At 49.6% G+C, this 17,056-nt stretch overlaps 8 protein-coding genes across 8 annotated transcripts; 4 read left to right on the top strand and 4 right to left on the bottom strand.

The window, feature by feature from the left end:
- The first annotated feature begins 335 nt into the window (after positions 1-335).
- On the top strand, positions 336-1,962 carry LY89DRAFT_113934 (uncharacterized protein). The gene is made up of 2 exons (XM_018205095.1): positions 336-393; positions 444-1,962. The coding sequence occupies exon 2, from the start codon at positions 724-726 to the stop codon at positions 1,816-1,818; it is 1,095 nt and encodes a 364-aa protein (XP_018069825.1). The 5' UTR covers positions 336-393; positions 444-723; the 3' UTR covers positions 1,819-1,962.
- A 562-nt stretch (positions 1,963-2,524) lies between these two features.
- LY89DRAFT_113663 (Pkinase-domain-containing protein) lies at positions 2,525-6,055 on the bottom strand. The gene is made up of 3 exons (XM_018205091.1): positions 5,677-6,055; positions 2,917-5,545; positions 2,525-2,861 (listed from the first exon to the last, which is right to left on the bottom strand). Exons 1-3 carry the CDS (start codon positions 5,812-5,814, stop codon positions 2,701-2,703), a joined length of 2,928 nt encoding a protein of 975 aa, XP_018069824.1. The 5' UTR covers positions 5,815-6,055; the 3' UTR covers positions 2,525-2,700.
- A 1,657-nt stretch (positions 6,056-7,712) lies between these two features.
- Positions 7,713-8,362, top strand: LY89DRAFT_113785 (uncharacterized protein). Its single transcript, XM_018205094.1, has one exon. The coding sequence runs from the start codon at positions 7,866-7,868 to the stop codon at positions 8,196-8,198; it is 333 nt and encodes a 110-aa protein (XP_018069823.1). The 5' UTR covers positions 7,713-7,865; the 3' UTR covers positions 8,199-8,362.
- Positions 8,352-10,191, bottom strand: LY89DRAFT_619408 (ornithine aminotransferase; the record flags this gene model as incomplete). Its single annotated transcript, XM_018210873.1, has 3 exons — positions 9,331-10,191; positions 8,579-9,280; positions 8,352-8,531 (listed from the first exon to the last, which is right to left on the bottom strand). Coding segments are annotated over exons 1-3 (1,422 nt in total), but the record flags the coding sequence as incomplete, so codon positions are not given.
- Positions 10,192-10,434: 243 nt separating this feature from the next.
- On the top strand, positions 10,435-12,773 carry LY89DRAFT_619404 (uncharacterized protein). Its single transcript, XM_018210872.1, has 4 exons — positions 10,435-10,818; positions 10,866-11,096; positions 11,146-11,384; positions 11,435-12,773. The coding sequence occupies exons 1-4, from the start codon at positions 10,555-10,557 to the stop codon at positions 12,645-12,647; spliced, it is 1,947 nt and encodes a 648-aa protein (XP_018069821.1). The 5' UTR covers positions 10,435-10,554; the 3' UTR covers positions 12,648-12,773.
- A 42-nt stretch (positions 12,774-12,815) lies between these two features.
- Positions 12,816-13,988, bottom strand: LY89DRAFT_619401 (RmlC-like cupin). Its single transcript, XM_018210871.1, has 2 exons — positions 13,660-13,988; positions 12,816-13,590 (listed from the first exon to the last, which is right to left on the bottom strand). Exons 1-2 carry the CDS (start codon positions 13,963-13,965, stop codon positions 12,850-12,852), a joined length of 1,047 nt encoding a protein of 348 aa, XP_018069820.1. The 5' UTR covers positions 13,966-13,988; the 3' UTR covers positions 12,816-12,849.
- Positions 13,989-14,299: 311 nt separating this feature from the next.
- Positions 14,300-15,644, top strand: LY89DRAFT_686210 (alpha/beta-hydrolase). The gene has a single exon (XM_018215234.1). It carries the CDS (start codon positions 14,610-14,612, stop codon positions 15,594-15,596), a length of 987 nt encoding a protein of 328 aa, XP_018069819.1. The 5' UTR covers positions 14,300-14,609; the 3' UTR covers positions 15,597-15,644.
- A 2-nt stretch (positions 15,645-15,646) lies between these two features.
- On the bottom strand, positions 15,647-16,769 carry LY89DRAFT_619396 (chromatin associated protein KTI12). The gene is made up of 2 exons (XM_018210870.1): positions 16,739-16,769; positions 15,647-16,689 (listed from the first exon to the last, which is right to left on the bottom strand). The coding sequence occupies exons 1-2, from the start codon at positions 16,742-16,744 to the stop codon at positions 15,718-15,720; spliced, it is 978 nt and encodes a 325-aa protein (XP_018069818.1). The 5' UTR covers positions 16,745-16,769; the 3' UTR covers positions 15,647-15,717.
- Between the last annotated feature and the right edge of the window lie 287 nt (positions 16,770-17,056).

The following is a 17,056-nucleotide window of genomic DNA, read 5'->3' as shown; positions in this document are numbered from 1 at the left end:
AGATGAGGGAATGTTGGGTGGCAGGGATTGGAGTAGAATTGGGGATGGGGATGATGATGGAGGGGAGAGATATTGTGCATATTGGGGAAAGCAAAAGCATCTAAGCAGTCAAGCAACTTCCAAGGGTTAAACCGCCGTTCATTCTTTCTTCGAACGTTTCCCAAGTCTTCTTACCGAAACTGATCCTCGTCACACAACCGAGCTCATCCCAAACATCTCCTAAAACCAGTCTCAAGTCAACACAGTCCGAAACAAAACAATGTTCGACTGGCATCTCACTATCATCATGCATGAAGCACACAGATTGCTCTCTCACAACACTATTCTCCTATCATACGATCTGCCGACTAATACTCACTCCAAATCTAGCATAATCATCTGCAGGACAATAAGGTAAGAAATGCGAAGATTTTCAAAAGAAAGCAACAAACTAACTCATTGTCGACTCCTTGAGTCAATCCAACAAAGAGACCACAATGGAAATACTCGAGACACTACAATGTAGTTTCACAGCAAACAAGACAAACAAAGACATTAATCCCATACATCGAAAAACACACAAAGCAAATCATCCATTCGCTAACAACGAAAGACCCATAAAAGACCGTTGTTCCCCTTCCCCTTCTTCTTCTTCTTCTTGCTCTTCCAGAATCCACAAACGCATTATATCCCATCATCTCCCCCAAAACGAACCAACAAACAAACAAACAAACAAACACAAACATGGCACCTCAAACAAAGAAACCCAACCGCGATCTAGTAATCGAACACATAACCTACGACTCCACACACCAGGACCCACAACCCACAGAAGACATAGCCACCTACCTCACCCGCCTCCGCCGCCGCGAAAAGCGCGAAAAGGTGCTCGCGAAAGCGAATGCCAGCGGAAGGTACTTGCGTCTCTCAACGGAGGACTCCAAAAAGACTACTACTACTACTACTACTACAAATCCACCACCCCTAAAACGCAAAGAGAAATTCTCCGATATCGTGATGGCGAAACTAAACCACCGACATCCATCTTCCGCGAAAGAAAACGAGCAAAAAGACAAACAACCACTCCTCCCCCTCAAGGACATCCGGACCTTGATCCTCGAAGGGAAATTAGAGCGCGTCATCCCGCCTCCGACTCCAGCTAAGAAAGAGAGACTTGCTCCGCCTGCTGCAAGAAGACGACTTTCGAAAGAGAGCGGCACTAGCACGACTTTGAACACCCATCAGAAAAAGAAGAAGAAGAAGAAGAAGGCAAGCGATCTCGTAGACAATATCCTCCAGGCTAAGTTCCACTCCCCTTTCGAACACATACCCTACCCATCCCTGTCTTCGTCGAGGAGAACCTCTTCTTCCTCATCATCATCATCATCATCGTTTTGCTGTATCGGCGAAGAATCTCTCAAGACGGGCAGAAGGAGTGGTGAAGGTACAAGTCTATGGTACAACCCCTCTCCCTCTCCGTCTCGTCCTGCTGTTGTCCTACGAGATTCCCGCTCAACCACCACCACTGGGTTAGGAATAGGAAGAGAGATCAAACCCACACCACCACTGAAAGACGTGCGTAAGTCCTCCAACCCTTTCTACTCCTCTTCCTCCAACACCTCCTCCAACCCATTCCTCGACCAAGTCCCAATCACGTTCCCCCTCCACGCGAAAGCGCAGGGAACGCTGCACGCGGTGCCTGTGCCCTCGAGGGTGTATTCTCAGCGGGCTGAGATTGTGGACGCGGATGTGTTTAGGGAGTGGTCGGCTTGCTATGAGAGGGGGGATTACGAGCAAGTTTTCAAGAAGGAGGAGGAGGAGAGATTCGAGGTTTTATGAGTTTTGGGAGGGGTTGATGTAAGGCTGCGGTTTCCCTCGGTGAGTTTTGAGTGATGGGAGGGCAAAATCCATCTCGAACATCCTTAACGAGAAATAGATATAGAAAATATCACAGAAAGAAGAAAAAAGAAAATATCAAGAGTAAAATCAAGCCATGCATTGATTTCCTCCTTAAAGGTATGAATAAATACACACACACATATCCCCACCCTAACCTGAATCCCCTTTCCCTCCCCTCCCAACCAGCTAAAAACCAGCTGTGCTGTAATTCATTCCTGGGCCTTTCTTATGCAGTGCGTGCGTAACATATCGTATCTCTCTCCCCTTCTCCTCTCTCTCGAAAAAAGTGCCCAAGTCCATGCAAGCAACAGGGGGTATACACAAACGCTTCTTGCTATTGCCCTTTCTTTCCCTTTGTGCGCCTTCATATACACAAGCCAGGTAAAAAAGAATTGCGCCTCAAAAGCCAAGCGCCTGTCAATCAACCAGTTCGCAATGATGCCATATCGTGATCGTATCGTGCCAAGTTAGTAATGCGCGCACAAACTGCGCCTAGTTCGAAAAGTTCCCGTTCTGCTCCTCCGATATTGGATAATGGCGGCACCAATCCAGAACCACTGCCGAAACGCCGAAAAAAGTGTGAGGTAATCAAACATACAATATCCATAAGCACAATGAAGAGAAAGAAGGTCCCAAATCTAAACAGTTAAACAGAGAATTTGAAAGAGGATAGCAAATTGGGTAGAAGAACGCCGTATGATTATGCATTGCAATCAAAGAAGGTGCCGGGGTACCGGAGCCAGTCCGGCTGCACGGCATTTCGTCGAGAAAGTCGCTATATTTCTCTTTTGCAGACGTAAAGTCATAATGCGTCAAGCGTATCTAATGAGGCGGGGTGTTGGCAACGGTTGGAGTTGTACCACCGCTAGAATGATGGGTGATGCTAGAAGGTCGCGGTGAGGAGGGTGGAAGCGATTGATGCTTTGCGATCAATGCCATCTTCTTTCTGAGAGTCGACAAGCGTGTACGGATCATTGATACAACTATGAAATGTTAGATATGCAGAATGTAGATGTCAAAAAACTGAAGTAGTAATACCTTTCAAAACAGCTTGTCTATCTTCAAGATAGATACCATTGACCGTGCCATCATTCTCTTCCTTGGTAACCTTCTCTTCCCTGAGACTTGATGATCGTCGTCGATGTGGGACAGAATCATCATCGTTCTCAAGGACTGCTTCCAGCATTCTGATAGCAGTGATATAAGAGATCTCGCAGCCTGGAAGATCTTCGTTTGCAATTTCGTTGATTGCTGCAGAACGACTCATCTCCAATGCTCGATCATACATCAGCTTCTCGGCAGTGATACCTGAGCTAAGTACAACACCATCTGTTGACGAAGCACCGGCAATCCTTGATGCACTCGTGTGATTGCTTGGATGGCCTGGATGATCTTCAGGTAATTTCTTCTGAGCATCAAGGAGCTTTAGCCGGACAACTTCAGCCTTCTCCAAGACCTCATTGAAACGGTTTCGAACCCACTGAACTGCGCTGTTGATTCGGTTACCCGCAGAGACACTACTAGCGGATTCTGCTCTGATTTGACCTCCGGGAAGAACTTCGCCTCGTGACTTTCTTGCCCACCAACCGCCTGCAATGTCCATAGACTTAGCAAGTAGTGACAGAGCTTTCACGTATAGTACGAGGGCCTCTTCAGACAGAGCAACAATTGCTTCAGTTGTGAGACCTTCGTCATCTTGGATTGAGCCTCCGGACTTATCAGCAGCCGGACCTCCAAGACCGTGATCCATAGAAGGTGCCATTGGAATGAGCTGCTTGTACTTGACTTCGGCAAATCCGTACACGACATCACTCCTAGTTGCCGATTCTTCGATGTAGTTAACGGCCTTCTGATCCTCATCAACTGGTCCAGCTGGCCTCGAATCGCCTATTAGACCCAGACCAACAGGAGTTGGATAAGCTGGGAATGGGCTGTATAACTGGGGAGGTGAAACGCCTTTGCCGATCAGATGTGGAGACCATCCAACTCCGAATACTCTTACACTTGCCCCATGAAGGGCTTTGGCAATGGCTGATGTCGCAGATGGGCTACCATAAGATTTCCCAAACGAATTCTGTCGTTGTGGTACAACATCTGATCTAGGCTTGCCTTGTGCGATCTGAACAGCACGTGAAGGTGAGGCAGGTACTGCACCAGTAGCTGAAGCTGGGTAACCTTGTGTTGTTGCTCGTCTGGATATTTGGCCTGTTCGTGTTGGTACGGGTTGCTGCTTGGTACCTTGCAACCTCGGGTTCGCAGCCATCTCGTCTGCAAACGCATTCACTTCAACAGCTCGCTTTTCTACGAGTACATACTCTCGAGCATCACGAACAGCTTGTTCGGCCTCTTCAATGGCTTCCCTGCTTTGCGTGCTCTCTGAAGACTTTCGTACTTGTCCTTCATCAATGGACGATTTCCGAGAGGAAGTGCGGCGTGGCTCCTTGGGTCGATTGGCTTGTATGGTCTCTGCATTTGGAGCTGTCGCTGAGGACGGAATCGTTGGTCGCTTCTCACGCGAAGCTGGTCGAACAACTGGTTGGGGCGGTGTTCCAACTTGTTGAACAGGAACTGTACTTCGTGGTCTCGGCGATGATGGTACTGGTTTGCTGCGTGGTGATGAAGAGTATATGGGAGAGTCAGTCTGAGCTGCCACTCGTCGACCACTGCCTGATGATGGTATTCTTTCCATGTCTTGATCAGCAGATTTTGACTCTGCTCGAGTTTGCTTGCGTTGGAGATCGCTTGTTGCTTTGTTGGATACTCGAAGTTCTGCAGGTCGATCATCACCCACCAGCCCAGGAATTGGATCGACTACAACTGGATGTCTAAAGAAATTCTCGAAAGGCAACCGCTCGACTGGTGTACGCTTCAAGAGTGCCTTAATCAATTCCTTCATTGGTGGGCTCAAAATAGCCTCCTTAGGAAAACGAATGTGATCTTCGCTCTGCTCAATCTTGCGGAGCAATTCTACATGGTTATTTGCGCGGAAAGGTGGTCGTCCAGTCATCATCTCGAAGAGGACCGTTCCCACCGACCAAAGATCGGCTTTGGCATCGTATTTCTCGTATCGCAGGATCTCTGGAGCCATGTACAATGGAGAACCGCATAATGTCTCGGCTAGGGACGTCGAGGGAAGAGATCGAGCAAATCCAAAATCGGCAATCTTCAGCATTGGCAAGGACGTGAGACCTACGATAGGTACCATAGCCTCTCTGCTGGCGCTCATGACCAACCGCCTATCCTTTGACTGTGCCAGGAATTGGGGTGATGGAAGCAATAGCAAATTCTGCGGCTTGACGTCTCGATGGATGAAATTTCGTTCTCTCAAGAATTCCATCGCACTCGCAAGTTGCTTGAGAAAATGTCGCACAATGACTTCGTTCAATCCTCCTGCTGGTGGCATTGGGTATTTCCTAACCATGTCCTTCAATGCTGCATTATCGGCAAGCCTATCTCTCTTCTTGATGAAGTATGAAAGATCACCCAGCTCACAGTATTCCATCACCAAGTGTATATGTGTTGGCGATTCTCGACAATCGATCAGTGCAACGATGTGAGGATGGTGAAGACCCTTGAGAATCTCGATTTCGCAGTAAAGGTTCTCCTTGAGCTTCTTGTTAAGCTTCGAGAGATTGACGGATTTGATTGCGACAAGAGCTCCGGTGGTCTGCGAAAGAGCAAGTCAGCACTACTATACACCCAGAATCCAACTAGAATGATGAAAGTTCATCGGAAATTGAAATGTTGGAGATGGCATGGTAGTCCCGCCACTTCATCTGATCGTCATCAGGTACTTACTGCATGAGTGCCCTTGTAGACCGTAGCAAAGCTTCCTTTGCCTATCTCCTCTTCGATGCTGAAGGATCCTACGACTTTATCGCCCGTCCTCGATCGTCTCGGTGACGACGACGAGGACGGAGGCGGGTGAGCCGCCATGGCTGCGGTGTCGGACAGTGTTTGGCCAGAGGCCTTCGATTTGCGCCTGGTGATGAGCTCGAGGACTACCAGGTAAGATGCGGATAAAGACTCGAGGTTATTTCGTTCTGCATGTACACAGGAAATGAATCGAGGGAAAAGAAAGGATCGAAGCTTGGGGAGCTTTGTGTTGGAGAGGAGGTTGCTTCTGGTAGGCAGCTGAAGCGAGGAGAGAGCTCGAAAGTCAGGTAACCTCGAGACCACCGCGCTGGACGGTGAATGGACAATATCGTCACGGAAACAGAGAGAGTGCGTGAGTGCCTGGATGCGTGGCTGCTAGGCAGGGCTTTCCGGGGAGGCGGCTTTGGATGGGTGAGGATGCGGTGGTCGACAAGGTGCAGGGCGAGGCTGCAGAGCCGGTTGGTGCAGGATGAGATATGTTAACGAATGGGCGATAGCGGCGGGCGGATGTATCGAGTGCAAGTTAATGACTCGACGAAGCAATGTTGTTGGGGGGAAACAGCGTAATGGGTGCTCGGTATGAATGTGTCAATATGTGTGAATGCGAGGGAAGGATGGGAAGAAGAAAGAAGACAGATGAGACGAGGACGAGGACGAGGAAATCAGGTGGGTGGTGGTCGATTAGGAAGAGTCGAGTAAGTAGTGAACATCACGAGTTGAGTTACTGCAGTCCTGAATGACTCCCAGCGAAGCTGCATCGGAGTCTAACGGGAAGGGGCTTAGTCGAGTTGGGTGAGGATGCGTGCAGGAGGACGATCACTATTGCCGACAAAGGGCCTCTGCGCCTTGCCTTGCGCCTTCGATAAGGGCAAAAACGACAGCAGTGAGCGAGGCCGGATTATCTTGCTTATCTACGGTAGGGACGGCGACGGGACGCTATGCTGACGGTGACGGTGACTCTCTTCATACATCGGTCAACCATCGGCCAGCGTGCATGGATAGCAGGATAGGACATTCAGAGGAAGTGTGGTTCGTATCAAGGGTGGTGGTGAGACGAGGACCAAGAATCGTGGACCTTCCCAACGCTTTTGCCCGTTAATGTGTTCCCATACCCCATTTCGTGCAACGCAAAGACCAAAATCGTGAGCCAGGGTAGCCATTTTGGCGATCGCTCTCATTTTCGAGCTATCAAGGTTGGACTGGACATTGATACTGGCTGGAAGACTCAGCTTTAGATTGGACATTGACACTTCAGTGACCGAGTGCGGTTTGAACATTCACACTGGCTCAGTGATCGGGTCTGCCTTGAACACTCACGCTGGTTCAATGGCCGAGTCAGTCTGGCTTTCACATTCACATTGGCTCCCCCAATAATCAAGGTTATTCAATCGTCCCTTTGCTTGGACAATTAGGTAAACTCACCTCACCATGCATCAACATCATCATACATCCATATCAAAATCCCCTTACTCACCCACACACACACACTTCTCTCAAAGAGGCCTCCCGAGTGCCTGCCCTTCCGGATTACCCAAGACCCTTCTTCTTTCTTTCCTTTGTCCTCACTCACTCACCCGCACCACTCATCCCGAGGTCACGCTCGCCCGACGACAACCAGTACCATCTCATACAGACCTGCACGGCACCCAATGCATCTCCGATTCGATGCTGCGCTCCTGAATCTACGTGGCAGATTCTCTCGCTGCAACAGCAATTGTGGAACATCTATCGTGGTCTGGCCTTCACCCCCATCATCCCCAGTATTCGGTTCCCTCCTCCTGTCTCACACCTGTACCATCCCTAATCCATCCAAACTTTACTCTAATAATCCAATCCAGCTACACATTTCGCCATCGCCACACGACCGTGGCGTGCTCAATTGAATCATCGCACGTGATATCACTCACAAATCCACCTGCATTCTCCCATTCTCCCATCATCCATCTTCCGGATTACTCACCACCACTCACCCCTAAGTTAAAAGTGTCACATAGAAACCTGCAGTGCCGTCGCTCCTGCAGCTGCATGTCTCATCACATTAGACGCAAGCAAGCCCCTACTTAGCACGTGATGAATTAGGGAGGGTTACATCAAGGTAGGTAGGTAGGTGGATGCAGGAGACCAGAGCTCGGAATATTGGACACCGAGTATGCGTTTTTGCGGTTGTTACCTGGAGCTTAGCTTCAGCCTCATGTTTTGGGTGGAGAAGAGGAAGGGATGGATGGGGACGGGATTTAGTAGCCATTGTAGGAGTACTTATGCAGAAGGATTCTGAGCTGTCAATGCGAGTCCTGACTTGGGTAGGTAGAAGTGAAGCTAATGGAACTTGCATTGCATGGCTCTCCTATCGGGAAGAGAGCGGCTCTGCCTTAGACGACGACGTCGAGCTGTTGCCTACGTTCAAGATAAGGGGAGGTAGCATTCGGAAAGATATCATGATGTGATTTGATATTAGGGATCTCTTGTATCTCTAGCAGTACCCCTTGACCAATTTTCCAAATCCCGTCGTGCAATACATGTAAGCGAAAAGCCCAATTTTAATATCCAATCTTTATACCAACTCCAGGATTGCCGCCAATGGGGGTATCATCCTAAATATCCAATCCGATGTGAACGCCCTTCTCGCTCTTAGGAATGACTTCGTCTTCGTTCTTTCCCTTCAATTCTGGTAACTCGGTGATAGATTCGCTGATGATGCGAAGGACTTCTTTGATTTGGGCCTCGCTAATGACCAATGGGGGAGCAAGACGGATTATGTTCTCGTGCGTAGGTTTAGCCTGTGGTACGTTAGTAGCGACCTAGCACGTGCAGAAGAACGACTTACCAGGAGACCCTTGCTCTTCATGAGCATGCAGAGATCCCAAGCTGAATGTCCACCAGTCTTTGACTCGTCGATGACAATAGCGTTCAACAGTCCCTTTCCTCGGACGAGCTTGATCATGGGTGACTTCAGATCCTCCAGACCTTGACGGAGGATCTTGCCTAGAGCCTCAGCACGAGCAGTCAAGTCCTCTTCCTCCATGATCTCAAGAGCACGAATGGAGACCGCACATCCCAAAGGGTTTCCTCCGTAGGTTGAGCCGTGAGTTCCAGGCTCAATAGTGAGCATGATTTCCTTCGAGCTCAGAACACAGGACACTGGATACAAGCCACCAGAAATGGCCTTTCCAAGTGTAACCATGTCTGGCTTGATACCAGCCCACTCCGAGCACAACATCTTGCCGGTCCGTCCAATTCCAGTCTGGATCTCGTCGCAAATCAAAAGGACGTTATGCTTCTTGCAAAGTGCTTGGACTTTGGTAAGATAGTCATCTGCGGGGACAACGACACCTGCTTCGCCCTGGATGGGCTCAACGATAAAAGCTGCGGTTTCCTTTCCGTGTGCCTCCAATGCCTCTTCCAAGTCAGCAACGTTGCCGAAGCGGATTGTCTTCTTTGTAGACGGGCAGATGGCACCAACGCCCGGTACGTATGGGCCGTAGTTGTCTCGGGATTCAGGGTCAATGGACATAGAAATCGCTGTCATCTATATTATTTGTTAGCAAACGTCTCCAATATAAGAGAACACGAACATACTGTCCGGCCATGGAAGTTCTCAGCAGCAGCAAACACCAATGCCTTGTCTTGTGGAACCTTCTTGACTTTATATGCCCACTTCCTTGCAATCTTGATGGCAGTCTCAACCGCTTCTGCGCCTGTGTTCATGGGCAGGACCATATCGTACCCAAAGACTTCCTTAACCTTCTCAGCCCACTTCGGGAAGACATCGTTATGGAATGCGCGCGAGGAGAGAGTGAGTCGTGAGGCCTGTTCGCAGAGAGCCTTCACCAGCTCAGGATGACAGTGCCCTTGATTGACTGCAGAATATGCAGACAAGCAGTCGATATAATGCTTTCCCTCAGGGTCCCAAACATTGCACCCTTCTGCGCGAGCGAACACTATTGGTAATGGGTGGTAATTATGTGCTGCGTATTTGTGTTCGGCCTCAATTGCTTCTGCTGTTGACGTAGAGTGATAATTTGATCCTTGATGGGCCGCTATCGGCTGGAACGCAGCAGCGGTGGGTTTGAGGACGCTGCTTCCAGTGGTGGATTCTCCGTTTGCGTGGGGTGCCATGGTTCTGGGTGCCTGGTGGGTTTCTGGAGAATCAGTTGAAGCTGAAGATCAGTGGTGATATATATGTTTTTCAGAACTGTTTGTCTGTTGTTTGTAGAAAGTGGAGGAAAGAGAGGCGGCGCGGGGACGGCGCCCATTTAGTAAAAGAGAAGAAGAGAAGCCTTTTCATCGATACTAGACCTTTAAGTGCAAGTCCTTGCGTCTGCTCTCTCTTATCTTACCGCATGACCTACATCTTGACTAAGAGAATGTCTGAATCGAGTTTGCGCGTTCAAACCTGCCATTAGGGGTCAGAATCATCATAGGCCCATGGGATATTCGTGTGAACCTGCGCTTAGGGGATTTTGTGCACAGTAGCGGGGGACATTTTTCAGCCTGGAATAGCCGGGGGCTCGGCCGATGCAGCCTATCAGGCCATTTGCTTAGCTGCTGTATTGACAGGTATGACGATTGGCAGAGATTGGCAGCTTAACTTGATGCGGCAAGACTCAATTCTTACATAATTCGTCTCCTCTGAATCATGCAAGGCCATCAGGCCCCTATTTTCAGTTCAGAGCTCAAACACGTGGGCAGTCCTCTCGGTACCACAATTCTTCAGCTTGTGGACCGGGACGGGAAGCTTAGAGATGTATAAAATTCAATTTCTTGCTGTCCTTTGAGTTTCATTTCTAGCAATTTACAGATATGAGTACAAGTAAGGAGCTGAAAGCTCCAACGAAGAGCACAAAAGAGGATCAAGTGCAGTCCTCTGAATATCCTCAGGATAATGGCCTCAATCACCTTGTCAATGAGCAAACAGCCAAGGACACATGGATGGTGCTACTTGTATTCCGTTGTATTAATGCTGCTCTTATTTGGACCTTCTTCCAGCCAGATGAATATTTTCAGTCTTTAGAGCCAGCATGGCAAATGGCTTTCGGGCCACAAAGTGGAGCATGGATCACATGGGTAAGTTTTTTGCACTGGAACATAACTTAATGTTAACGAAATATCAGGAATGGCATCACCAATTACGCTCGTCACTGCATCCAGCACTGTTCGCAGTAATCTACTATGGCGCAGACAAGGCCATGCAGTTTTTGTCATTCTTCCCTCAGTTCCGGGGCATGCTTTTAGCTATTCTACCAAATATCGTCCAAGCCTACTTTGCTGCTTTGAGCGACTACTATACATGGCAACTTTCTGAACGAATCTATGGTACGGGAAGCAATGCACCATGGGTAGCTGTAAGTCTAGAAAGTACAATTGCTTCAATTCTTACTAATATCAGAACAGATCATGATGAGTGCTCTAAGCCCTTGGAATTGGTTCTGTTCAACAAGAACATTTTCAAATTCTCTTGAGACAACATTGACCATTGTTGCCATGTACTTCTGGCCGTGGAAAATCTCATCGGATTCAGTGCTTGGAGCTGGCAGTGATCTCTCCCAATCAAATGACGATGAAGAACAAACGACCAGCTCTGCCAGGGAATCTGAGTCAGGGGTCTTCGGTACTGCGAAGTCTGTCAACCAGTAAGTTTTCCTCACACACAATGGTTCTGCACTCTCTGATTTAGGGAAAGCCTCCGTATTGCGTTGTTACTTGCTGGTACAGCATGTATACTTCGACCAACAAATCTTCTGATATGGTTCTGCGTCATCGTGCCAATAATCTCGGGCATGCTGTCAGGCACCCGAGGACCTTTTGCAGACTACATGATTCTCCTCCGTGAGGCTGTGCTCTGTGGCTCTGCAGTACTGCTTGTCTCTGCTCTATCAGATTACTACTACTTCGGCGAATGGACGTTCCCTCCCTATCAGTGGCTACATTTCAACATCAGCCAAGATCTCGCGGTCTTTTATGGCCGCAATGATTGGCACTACTATCTCTCTCAAGGACTTCCTCTACTCTTGACTACCAGTCTACCATTCGGCCTAATAACTCTATACCAGACGAGTGCACTTCCAACATCCAATATCCGCTTTATTTTCACTACCGCTATTCTCCTGACTCTCACGACCCTCTCAATCGTCTCCCACAAAGAAGTCCGATTCATCTATCCTCTCCTCCCACTACTCCACATCATCACGGCACCGACCATCGCCGCCTACTTCTTCAAAACAGTCACCACACCACCGCCCCCAAAATCCCTAGACCGTACCCCTAAAAGCTCCACCACCACCCTCCACAAAGCCCTTCTTTACACTCTCCTCACCCTCAACCTCCTCATCGCAGGCTACACCACAATCTTCCACCAACGCGGCGTAATCTCCGTCACCAAATTCCTCCGCAACGAATACGAACTCCTCGCTCTCGACGGCCGCGGCCGTCTCCTCTCCGACCCAGACGCAGGAATCGACGACGACCGAACCAAGAAAACAGACTACTCCGACTCGGAAACCTTCGCCGCTTTCCTCATGCCGTGCCACTCGACTCCTTGGCGCAGCCAACTCTTCCACTCTGGCCTCAAAGCCTGGGCTCTGAGTTGCGAGCCACCCATTCATTTGGCGGCGTATAGTGAGGAGAGGGAAGCGTATCGAGATGAGGCTGATAGGTTTTATGATGATCCGGTCAAGTTCTTGAAGGAGGAGGTGGGAACGAAGGATAAGCCGTGGCCGAGGTATGTGGTTGGGTTTGAGGGGATTGAGGGTCCGTTGAAGGAGTATTATGAGGGAGAGATGAAGGGACATAAGGTGCAGGAGAGGTGGAGGACTTTTAACAGTCATTGGCATGATGATAGTAGGCGGCGAGGAGATGTTGTTGTTTGGGAATTTGTGGGTGGAAGCCAGAACTGAGTCGAAATTACAGTTTGATGTGTATGTTTATGTTTAGGTGTGGATGGTGCCTGTACTAGTGTAAGCATTCATTATAGGATTTTAGTTACAGGTTTATGGACCTTAGATCAATAAAAAGTCCTGGAGATTGACATTCTCAATAACACACCATTGGCGTCCGAAGGAAGAGGCAACGATACAGAGATACATTTTCTTCTTCTACCTATATAACAACATACTTCAACTCAGTCTCCAATCCCTTCAATTTACTCTCATCCCAACTCTCCGCCTCCGCCGGCACACCCGGAAACTCATACTTACTCCCCACACTCGTCAACACCTCACCAATGCCACCACCATTCGCAAAAACATACGCCCTTGCATACCCACTCCCAGCCTCAAAACTCCACTTCGTACCCGCCGGTACAAAGGTCGTCTCCCCCGCCGTCGTACTAACCTCACTCCCATCAATACTCAACCTAAGCACCCCCTCCACCGTATAAATAGCATGATGCGTATCCCTAAACTCCAACTTCCTACCGACCCCCTTCCCCCTATGAATCTCACTCGCACCCACCTCATAAATCGAAAACCTCCCACCCGTCTCCTCCCTCCTCGCCAAGGCCCTCACAACCGTCCCCCCCACCACAAACTTCTCGCCCGCCCCCACCCTCAAAAAGTAGCCTCCAGTCTCGCACTTCCCCGGCAGACGCGTCTCAGTCCCGTCCCAGGGCTGCGGATCGAACTGCGCTTTCTCGCGGACGGGGATCATGTCGAATTTCTCGGTCGCGGCCATGAGTTTCGGGATCAGGACCTCGAAGGGGTCGCGCCGGTCGTTGGTGGGGAAGAGCGGTCCCGCGTACGGCTCGCCGATGAAGCGGAAGAATTCTTCCCAGCCGCCGGGGATGATCAGGCCGATGAACTCGGTGTGCGCGCTGTCGATTTGGTATTGATGGATCGTACCCTATCCTAGCTATTAGCTTTGTTCGGGAGAACTGAAAAGGAAGGGAGGAAGGAAGGGAGGGGGAGGTACAGGAGGAACCGAAGCAAAGTCTCCCGGGCCGAGACTCCTGGCTTGGTCGTTGGCCCAGACGTTGATCTTGCCTTTGAGGCAGAGGAAGACGTCGTGGGCTTCGCGGTGGTAGTGGAAGCCGATGGGTTTATCGTATGTACCACCTGTCCCTACAACGGCGAAGGCGTTGTCTGTTTCTTTGCCTGTGACGAGTAGACGCATGGTGCTATTTGAGGTGGGGATGGTCCATAGCTCGCCGGTGAAGCAGGGTAGGACGTATGCTAGGTCCGTCTTGCCTGGTGGGGTTGTGAGGTGTTCTATCGTCATTTTGAATGCAGATGCTATTGTATAAGTCTATGGAAAAGGAAGTAAGTGAAGAAGACGAGAAGAGAGACAGAATGGAGCGAAAATAATGAACTCCACCATGATGAACACTGGTCCTCGTGGTTATATACAAGCAATCAAAGTGGAAGCCGTCTCAAGAATGAGTTGAAGTGGACAGTCGAGGTGGGGTGTACGAAGTACTGCCGCATCCAGGCCCCGAAATCGATCCGCTCCACCTTGCCTTCCCCACGATTGCGGGGTGTCCGTCCACCTCTGTTGTCGGACGCAAATAAAAGGCCGCGACGTCCTCGGCGTACGGGTCACATATAGTCCGAGGAAGTGGTTTCTAGGACAGTTTCAATCTTTCTTTTGATACTTTCTTGAGACGACGTTGTATCTTTGTCGAAGACCGAGAGCCGAAGAGGTTGACGACTGAAGTCCACCCCCGTTTGAGTAGCGAGACGCTAGAACGGCTACCGACATTAGTATATATTGGTTTCTATTACACTGCAGTAACAACATCTGATCCTCACGCCTTCTCTAAACAATAGATACAAGACGTCACAAAGACCTCAAACCTCAACGCTCCGATTCAAACTCTACCTCAACCCTCCCATCCATCCATCCAAAAACACCACACCACCAAAATGGAAGCAATCGCCTCCCTCAACACCACCGCCGGCCAATCAATCCCCTCCATCCTACCCCCAACATTCAAAATCTTCGCCCCGCTCCTCTCCTCCCACGCCTCCACCATAAAATCCATCCCCTCCCGCGAAGTATCCTACGGCACGCACCCCCGCCAAAAACTCGACATCTACACTCCCCCCTCTTCCTCTTCCTCCGCATCATCACCAATCCTAATCTTCCTCCACGGCGGCGGCCTCGTCCGCGGCGATAAGTCCTCGCCCCAGATGCCAGGGAACCTCGTCTACGCCAACGTAGGCGCTTTCTTCGCCCTGCGCGGCTTCACGACGCTGGTTATGAATTACCGGCGCGTGGATTCTAGCGCGCCGGGGTGTCAGGTGGGTGAACATGCCCAGTTTCCGAGTGGAGGGGAGGATGTGAGTGAGGCGTTGAAATGGGTTGAGAAGGAATTCGGAGGAGGAGAGGAGGGGAAGAGAGATGTGTTTTTAGTAGGGAATAGCGCGGGGGGTGTGCATGCGTCGACGTTTGTGCTTGGGGAGAAGTTTGCGGAGCAGAGGAAAAGTTTGGTGAGCGGGAAGGGAGGAGTAGTTTTGAGGGGTCTGGTTAATGTAGCTGTGCCGTGCCATTTTAGGAGGGCGGAGGAGGGGAGGAGTGAGGTTTTGAAGGCGTATTATGGGGATACGAAGGAGGTGGAGGAGAGGTGTGTTTTTGGGCTATTGGAAGCTGTTATGAAGAGTGGGAAGTCGAGAGAGGAGGTGGGGGTTCCGGCTTGTTTGGCGGTACTAGGGGAGTTTGATCCAGAGGATGAGATTTGTGAGCCGATGGAGGATTTTGTAAAGCTTTGGGAGAGTTGGGGAGATGGGATTGAGTCTTTGAAGGCGGAGGGACATAATCATATTTCGCCGCCTATGGCGCTGTGTAGTGGTGATGTGAAGGGAGAGAAATGGGGAGAGGATGTTGTGGCTTGGATCAAAAAGCAGTCTTAGTCTCATATATATAAAAGGTATAGTAAGAATGGAAGATTCAAATTCAAATTCTCTTTTGTCTATGCTCCAGGGTATCTCTTTTCCATGCCTAAACTCCTTGCCAATACTAATTATGCGGCCACTATAGAGATTCAAAAGAAACATTCAGATACCCAACAAAACTCTCCCTAATTCTCTTCACAGGCACAGCATTCTGCCTATTCAACGCAATGAACTGTCTCCTCAACCTCTGTAAAGCAGGTAATCCCATCTCTCTCGCGGGCAAAGTAATCACCAACTCATCTCCTCCATCAGAAACAACGACCTCCCCTCCACCTTCCCCAGGATGATCTTTTCCCCACTCCAATATCCTATTCAAAACTCCCTGTGTAGTCCGATCCAATTCATGAAGATAATCCGCACTGGTAGGAGCTTTCAAAACCGTAGCTTGATTCGGACGAATCACCTTCCTACCTCCCTCAGCATCGGAACCGATGAGAGCATCCCAGATGGCTTCGCAGGGTGGAGAAGTGTCGTCCCAGAGAACGGTGAAGAGCGGAGAGTCCCAGCGCGTGAAAGCATTCGGTTCTTCGTATCTGAACACGAGGTTCTCCCAATTATCTTTCTCGTACGGCATATCCTGCTCCTTTACTGCCTCTATCTCTGCTTCCTCCCCATTCTCCGTATCTCGCCGTGCAAGACGTCCCTCATTGACCTCCCGACATTTCTCAACTGGAGTCCCAACATGGACCACGCAATGACTCGTCCTAACAGCCTTGGCCTCACAGTATAATTGATACCTCCATCCTTTGATATAATTCGCATGGTCTAGAATCACTATATCTTTCGCGCTCAGAACTCGTTTCACTTCTCCGAAGATCATCGCGCGAGCATCTTTTTCGGAGGCGTTGTTGCTGCGCTCATTCTGCGATTTGGTGTCGAGGTTGTAGACTGTGCGTGGGATCGAGAGCGTATGGTCGGATACTAGGTGGACGCGGAGGGAAGAGGAGGGCGAGCTGGGAGGGAGAGAGGAGATTCGGGTTGTGAGGTAGTCGTGCAGTTGCGTTGCGCGGTGGGTTTTGCCGGATGTAGGGTAGCCGGTCAGGAGTATGAGCTGGAGATGGAATTAGATAAGAGCAAGCTGTGAGGGAAAGGAGACTTGCGGGCATGATTCTTGTTTGCGGTGGGAGCAATAGAAGGAGTTGGCGGGGTTTATGGAGGGGAAATAAATTTTGGATGCTCGATTGGGACTAGCTCGAAATATGTCAAACTTCATTTATATGCCTCTCAGCATTCTACGATGCTTGCTTATATTTGTACATTTCACATTATACTACCTTACACAGCGTTTTAATCATCGTTATAGCATGTTTGCGTCTACAGATCTTCTGCTCGAAGTCTCAAGCACTTGAATTCAAGGAACGGCCTCAGCCGCTCCGGATTCGAATGGCAATAGCGTTATGTTTTTCGTTGTATCGCAA

This window comes from Mollisia scopiformis (assembly GCF_001500285.1).
Source record: "Mollisia scopiformis unplaced genomic scaffold LY89scaffold_15, whole genome shotgun sequence".
Taxonomy (NCBI): domain Eukaryota; kingdom Fungi; phylum Ascomycota; class Leotiomycetes; order Helotiales; family Mollisiaceae; genus Mollisia; species Mollisia scopiformis.
Note: the sequence above shows the minus strand (reverse complement) of the source record. Positions and strands in the feature narration are given on the sequence as shown.

Bases quoted from the DNA above. Each gene is read 5' to 3' on its own strand.
- LY89DRAFT_113934 (XM_018205095.1), top strand. From the start codon at position 724: ATGGCACCTCAAACAAAGAAACCCAACCGCGATCTAGTAATCGAACAC.
- LY89DRAFT_113663 (XM_018205091.1), bottom strand. From the start codon at position 5,814: ATGGCGGCTCACCCGCCTCCGTCCTCGTCGTCGTCACCGAGACGATCG. The intron at 5,546-5,676 runs GTAAGTACCTGA...GCTCTTTCGCAG, and splicing joins TCTACAAGGGCACTCATGCA to ACCACCGGAGCTCTTGTCGC. The intron at 2,862-2,916 runs GTATTACTACTT...AACATTTCATAG, and splicing joins TAGACAAGCTGTTTTGAAAG to TTGTATCAATGATCCGTACA.
- LY89DRAFT_113785 (XM_018205094.1), top strand. From the start codon at position 7,866: ATGCAGGAGACCAGAGCTCGGAATATTGGACACCGAGTATGCGTTTTT.
- LY89DRAFT_686210 (XM_018215234.1), top strand. From the start codon at position 14,610: ATGGAAGCAATCGCCTCCCTCAACACCACCGCCGGCCAATCAATCCCC.
- LY89DRAFT_619401 (XM_018210871.1), bottom strand. From the start codon at position 13,965: ATGACGATAGAACACCTCACAACCCCACCAGGCAAGACGGACCTAGCA. The intron at 13,591-13,659 runs GTACCTCCCCCT...TAGCTAGGATAG, and splicing joins ACTTTGCTTCGGTTCCTCCT to GGTACGATCCATCAATACCA.
- LY89DRAFT_619404 (XM_018210872.1), top strand. From the start codon at position 10,555: ATGAGTACAAGTAAGGAGCTGAAAGCTCCAACGAAGAGCACAAAAGAG. The intron at 11,097-11,145 runs GTAAGTCTAGAA...ATATCAGAACAG, and splicing joins GCAATGCACCATGGGTAGCT to ATCATGATGAGTGCTCTAAG. The intron at 11,385-11,434 runs GTAAGTTTTCCT...ATTTAGGGAAAG, and splicing joins ACTGCGAAGTCTGTCAACCA to CCTCCGTATTGCGTTGTTAC.